Source organism: Etheostoma spectabile, chromosome 16 (assembly GCF_008692095.1).
Source record: "Etheostoma spectabile isolate EspeVRDwgs_2016 chromosome 16, UIUC_Espe_1.0, whole genome shotgun sequence".
Classification (NCBI taxonomy): Eukaryota; Metazoa; Chordata; class Actinopteri; order Perciformes; family Percidae; genus Etheostoma; species Etheostoma spectabile.
In genome coordinates this window covers 20,195,296-20,202,215 of record NC_045748.1, presented here as the reverse complement: position 1 = coordinate 20,202,215, position 6,920 = coordinate 20,195,296, and the positions used below count along the sequence as shown (strand labels likewise).

General features: G+C 39.8%; 1 protein-coding gene across 4 annotated transcripts in view; it reads right to left on the bottom strand.

Moving 5' to 3' along the window:
- wdr7 (WD repeat domain 7) overlaps window positions 1-6,920 on the bottom strand; it is a 158,254-nt gene that overhangs the window by 146,170 nt on the left and 5,164 nt on the right. For 3 of the 4 annotated variants that reach the window (XM_032539998.1, XM_032539997.1, XM_032540000.1), the window contains exons 5-8: window positions 5,486-5,660; window positions 1,282-1,358; window positions 879-998; window positions 578-723 (exon numbers count right to left, since the gene is read on the bottom strand). In XM_032539998.1, the coding sequence (XP_032395889.1) occupies window positions 578-723; window positions 879-998; window positions 1,282-1,358; window positions 5,486-5,660 (518 nt within the window). The remainder of the gene's footprint in view (window positions 1-577; window positions 724-878; window positions 999-1,281; window positions 1,359-5,485; window positions 5,661-6,920) is intronic. The other variant, XM_032539999.1, reaches the window with a different exon arrangement.

Here is a 6,920-nt window from a genome sequence, read left to right as displayed (position 1 = left end):
ATCCATCCATCCATCCATCCATCCATGACTTTAGCTAAGCATGACTCTGAGTGTGTGCTCTTCTGTGGTGTTCACACCCTCAGATGATTCTGAGATGTAAATCCGTTTTTCTACAACATAGTTTCTCAACTCTTTTTTTGGTTTTCCATTAGCTTCCTAGTTAAATGAAAGGTTAAAACTAAGCAAACGTTGTGGGTACTTTTTATTCACCTAGTTTGTCATTCCGAGCGAGCTCAGCTGATAGTAGAAGGTAGAAAACACTGCAGGCAAATGACCAGTAAGTGAGAATTGTGAAAGGGTTACCACCATTTTTGTATTCACTAAATCAAGAAGTGCAGACATTTCTTTATTTTGTTGCTAATGAAAGGATTTAACGTGTGTCGCCTTAAAATGACAGCAGTGTCACGCGCCATTGCTATGGCAATTAGCTGAGAATCCCACCTCCACTGTGGGGGTACTATCCGCAGTGGAAAACAAAAAGAGAAAAGTACTGGTACCAAAAAAGTGAGTCGAGCATAGCCAAGCTATACACTACAGTGGAAACACAGCATTCGGGCCAGGGGAGCAGCAGGTTTACCTGGCAGGCAGCTTGTAGATGTAACTGCAGCCGTCTTCGGTCCAGATGATGACTTTGTCTGGAGCGATGAACTCTCCTCCGGTCCAGGCCTGGTCGCTGTCACTGGACACTGAGCAGAGCAACGAGTAGTCACCTGCATCAAACACCTGAAACACACGAGAAAAAGAAATACACATTTTTATTCATGTAGTACAGCTAAGGCCGGGTCAGACTGGGGCCAAAGCTGCATGTCCACGGCTCACACAGTACTTAAATAGTTGGAGCGTAGTATTACTTAGTGGTAAATAATGCAGGTTCTTACCCTCCAGTACTTTGAGCAGACAACCAGCAGGCTGCTCTGAGTAAATGTACAGAAGGAAATACTCTGACAGCCCTGACAGTAGATGGGTTTGGACTCTTCTTCAAACACAGGGTCCAGGTCCTGAAAACACACACCACCAACAAATTAGAGCCTGATCCGATACACCAATCAATATTTGAGATTGAATGAATAGGTCATGACATTTTAGGTAATGATTTGTTTTTACATACATATCGGAATTGTATTAGGGAAAATATATGTAAGGTGTATTCATCCATTATTACAATATTCAAATGTTCCATAATAGTCCTAGCAATACTGTGAAGGCAAGTGTTCACTTCAACTTAAGTTTACACATCTATCAGGCAGTATACACAGCTAAAGTATTTGTATGGCGGTATACCTGCATCCTGCTGACCTCAGCTGTGATGATCCAGACCTTCAAAATCCCAGTCACTGACACTGCAACCACTGTGTCCTCTACATTAAGACGGAGAAACCACCAAATCAGAGTTAGGGCCTCATAGTAATTATACTTTGCCTGGTAGCATATTTACATAGATACATTAAACATGTAAGAGTAATGTTAAAATTTACCATAGAAACATGCAAACATTTGCTTAAACATAAGCATTGGTTGCATCTCTATTCATAGCGCCATTATTTTTGCATCATGCTTATTTCCTTAACCTTTCACCCCATTTATAAAACAAAATCTAAATTAAAACAATGATGCTTTAAAAATCACTACATTTTATTTATTCACTACAACACCCTATTAAATTAATTATTATTTGAGAGGCTCTTAAGCTAACTTGCAGGGGTTGCATCATCAGCTTCTCCTCTCACAAGAACAGAGATAACTTACAAGGTAAAGATAAAAGGTGTCTCGTTATTGGAATTCAAACCCTGAAGGGGCAGAACCCTTTTGTGCTGGTTTTTAATTATTATATGTTGTAAGTTGCAGCAGCTCAAATTCCCCTGAGCTGGAATGAGCTTAAACATGAAACTCTGACCAATAACTCGAGTGGCCACTTGAGGCAACAGATCCCCGGTGTTAAAAAGCCCAACTTTACAGCAGAATTAAGCACGTTTACAGCCTGGTACAAAAAAAGAAAACAGTGTTTGTCTCTATAGCCAAGTTCCCCCTTCATGACAACTTTGGGAAAATATATTCAATCAAAATGTATTTATATAGCAGTTCACAGCAACCAACAGGTATCCAAAGTGCTTAACATCAGAAACCAGGAGTAAAAACATATACAATAGAAAGAGCACACATAGAAAACAGTAAAATCAGAAAAGGTTACAAAGAAACAGAAGAATGAAATTGTCACACCACTGCTACATATTAAAAGCCAGACTAAACAGATACGTCTTGAGTTTGGACCTAAAAAGAGCTGTAATAGTGAAAAATATCAAGAGTGGGGAAAAACAATAATAAAAAAATAAATACAAATAAAAATCAATACAGCATTGGCACTGATGTCTTCTGTGGCAATACTGCATCAATACACAGGTGCCAAGTATTGATCTTTTATTATATGTGCGTTGGTCAGTTTGTCTGCTTGATAATCCCATTTTGCAGCAATAAAATTGAAGTGAGATGAACAAACAGACAAATGTATCTTTTTAGATAAAACAGATGTTGACAAAGTTTCCTTTTGGGACATCCTTTGAAATTGGGGAAACATAGAAGTTGAAAAACAACTTATAAATTGCAATATATATCACAGAATATTGCAATATGTTTAAAATCACAATAATATAGTCTTGTTGCATAAGTATTGTGAGGCAACTGGTGATTCCCACCCCTAGCGAATAACAGAGGGTAACTTGTTCCAGAGTCCCAGGGCAGCAACTGCAAAAGCCTGATCACCCTACCGTTTATACCTGGACCTTGGTACTTCTAAAACCCGCTGATTTGAAGAAATTAATGACCGGTTGTGCTCACGCAGAGTTAAAATTTTCAGAAAATTTCTCTGGGGTCAGACCATTTACGGCCTTTAAAACAAATCTTAAAATCTGTTCTGAAAAGCCCAGGGAGCCAACGTAGAGTGTAAAGAACGGGAGTGATATGAGCACGTCTAGATATATTTGTTAAAAAGCGAGCAACAGCATTTTGCACCAGTTGAAGATGTGACATGAAGGTCTGACTCAGACCAACAGAAAGAGCACTACAGTAATCCAACCTTGAACTAATAAAATCATGAATTGCCTTTTCTAGATTGTGCCTGTTAAGGAAGGCCTTAACTTGAGCCAGGAGACAAAGCTGTAAATAGCTCATCTTAACAACGTTACTGATCCGCTTATCAAATTTCATGCTGCAATCAAAAGTATTTGTAAAGTTTTTGTCGTAGTGTAAGATACCAGAGCTCCTAAACTCAAAGCTGGACATTTTGCATGCCTGAAGTACTGAAAATAATGCACTCCGTTTTATCTTGATTCAAATAAAGAAAGTTTTCTGAAAGCCACAAGTTAATATCAGTGATACAACTAAGCAGGGAGTTTAGTGTGACACTGTTGTTTGCTTTCATAGGCAAATAGATTTGCAAATCATCTGCATAGCAATGAAATGACAAGTTGTGCTTTCCTATAATAGCCCCTAAAGGCAACATATATATAAAGAAAACAGAATGGGGCCAAGAATTGAGCCATAGGGTACCCCACAAGAGAGGGGAGCAAATGACGAGGAGAGGTCATCAACCATAACAAAAAAGCTCCCATTTGCCAAATAGGAGCTAAAACTTGTAATTGCCGAGCCTCTAATGCCTACACATTGCTCAAGGAACGAGAGGAAGACTTCATGGTCCACTCTGTCAAGATTAGGCTTCTTGAGTAAAGGCCTGACCACAGCATGTTTAAAAGGCAGCTCGGACTAAACCTAACCTAAGACAAGAATTTAAAAAAGTAAGAAGACTTGACCCAATGGTGCCATTAAAAACCTCCTTCACCATTCTGGCGGGAACAATTTCTAGGGGACAGTTGGTAGGTTTCATGTTTTGTACAACCTCACTAAGCAACATAAGAGAAACTGGCTTAAATTCTTCAAACACAGCTGAGTGTGTAGGAGAAGCAGGTAAAAATCACCTTAAAATTAGCACTGGCGGTTTCCTGACAGATGCTACTTTGTCATTAAAATAGAGAAATTGTTCACGTGTATCGATTGAAACATCTGTCGGAGCAGAGGTGCATGGATTTATGACAGACTTAATAGTATTATATGACACTCTAGGTTCATGGCACCTGCTAGCTATAACAGAAAAGAGATGGTGCACCTTTGCCACCTTCACAGTATTCTGGTATGTGGCTAGACTGTCCCTTAATACACCCAGTGATGCACGTAAATCGTCTTTCTTCCATCTTCATTCAGCTTGTTTGCAGTGTTGCCTAAGGGCCCTTGTGGTGTCATTTAGCCATGGGTCTGCCTTAGGTTTAGTAGCTTTAATCCGATGAGGGGCAATAGAGTCTAGGATTTCAGTGCATGTGGAATGGAACACAGAGAGAATGTTATCTGGGGAAGAGGGAGAAACCAGACCATTCTTTACATAAAACTGTGAGCCCACAAACGCAGAAGCGAACTCTCCAGCTGAAGCTGAGGAGACAGGCTTAATAGCGTGTGGTGGAATACTGATCTCAAACCTGATAGGGAAGTGATCAGAGATACCAGTTTGTTATTTCTCCAAGTGAAACTGAAAGCTCATAAGAGATGATGAGATCCAAGGTGTGGCCTAAATGATGTGTCAGCCCTTCCACACATTGGTTAAGACCAAAAAAGTTCAAAAGTGTTTTAAAATCATGAGCAAGTGGGTTTGAGGGACAACACACATGGATATTGGATAATTCCCACAAACCATGAGCTTGTTGTATTTAGGAAAAACATAAGCTAAAAACTCACATATAAAATCCTTGTTGAGTTTTAGTGGGCCATAAACAACTGCACACGATACAGGAGAATCCAGGTCAGCCACAAACAGGCTGAAAGTTCTGCATAATTAAGAGCATACCGCTTTGAGTGACAAGTGGCTGTAGTCACAGGGCGTCAACATAGAACGTTGACGTAGGCTTCATTCTGTCCCCCTCAGCTCCATTCACATTCCACTTCCTTTTTTTGATTATTTAACATCAGGCACTGCCAAGATGTAACAGCCATAGCAACATCAGATTTAGTATACAGCATTGTGGGATTGTGATGCATTTCTACCATAAATATGCAAGCTTGGGCCGCAGGTCAGACTTAAACCCGGGCAGCTGCAAAGGACTCAGCCTACATGGTGCGCACGCTCTTACCGGGTGAAATAGAGCTTTCCCCTACTCAAATTTTACATTCGTGGAAACGTTACATACGTGTAGCTCACTGGACATAAAAATCAGGTAAATTGTCTCTGTGGATGGATTTGAAATTACAAGAAGACAAGCTGAAAAACAGCAGTTAAGTAGGGCTGTAGTAAGGGGAGGAGGGGCAGATTGTAAAAAAATCAGACATAAACCAAACTGGATTCAAATTAAAATCAATATAAAAATCAACAAAACTCGCCTGGAGAAACCAATCCCATCAGTTTAATCTCCAAAGTCTTTTCCAGCACCACCTACTGTATGTCTCTTACCTTGTGTTCGGTGGGATCGGATGATGCTCATGGAGCTGATCCAGTCAGGAGAGATCTTGGACACCAGGGAGTACAGGACCTCCAGGCTGGTGGCATCCACCACAAGGATTTCTGGGTAGTGGCCATTGCATAGCAGACGTGCCTCCCTCTCAGTGCCGATGTTGAACTGATAGAACTGGAGAACCACAGAGAAGGAGGAGAAACAGGTAGACAGAGTGGGAGAAACCAAAAGGTGAGGAGAGATGGGAAGAGGAGGAAGAGTCAAAAAACTAAAAATGTTCGCTTTCCAGCCTCTCAAAGGGCAAAACGACTGCCATTTTTGGTATGCTATAAATTTGAAACATTTGAAGGATGTGATTTCCATTGGCAGTAGTATCATAGTGATTAAAAAGAAGCAAAATAGAAGTGATTGGATGTGGTTAACTAGTATGAAAAGATTAATTGGGTTAAAAAGAGAAATTGAGTCCAGTAGAGTGGTGAATATGATAGTACTGGTGCTATGAAATTGTAAATTATGATGAATTTACCATAAAGTATTACAGTAATTGCACACCATTGGCGACTGCCTGTGCTGCTAAGCCTGTGTATTAAACAGTTGAAACGGGTGGCAACAACTGTGCATTGAGAGAGTAATGGGCGATAGCAAAGGTAAAAGTCTGTGTCGAGCCAATACGTTTTGAAAAGGAAATGGCCAATGGGAAAACCCAAGACTCCCATCATTACACCCTCTCAAACTGATGGTGGAACTTCCTCACTCAGTGACTCAACAACAGAATTTTGAGTTCTTAGGGCTGGTACCTGTGGTCCAGAGGTGGAAAGTAACGAAATACTCATGTTACTGTATTGAGTAGTTTTGTTGTGTATTTTGTATTTTTAGTAGTTTCTATAAAAAAAAAAAATAAAAAATAAAAAAAAATCGGTATTTTAAAAATGTACTTGATTACATTTTGAGTGAAGTAATGTCTTTTGCTACATTGAAAATCCCATCCGTTAGAGTACAAAAAAAAATTCCCCAAAAAAAGAAAACCAAAAAGGAAGAAAAAAATAAATAAATTGCAGCTGGAACCACTAGGCTACAGCAGCCATCGTCAAATGCAATGTGGTATTATATATATAGTAGCATTAACAGCAGGTCGCATTACACAGGTAGAGCACAAAACAGATGCATGTGGCTACTTAATATGCCGGTGAATGACGCCATATTATGTTTGCCTTCTTCATTCTTGATGATGCTGGTTGTATTATTTTGCAACAGCGTTGTTTTATTGCAAATGAGGCATTCATGACAAATGCAGAGCTTATCAGTCTATTCATCATTAAAGCTGGGCTTTTCCACATCAACTTTTCACTTCAGCCTCTTTGACAGTGACATCTTTACCTGACAACAGACGTTTATTTCTGCAAGCATTTTCCACCAATCAGGACGCTGCATACT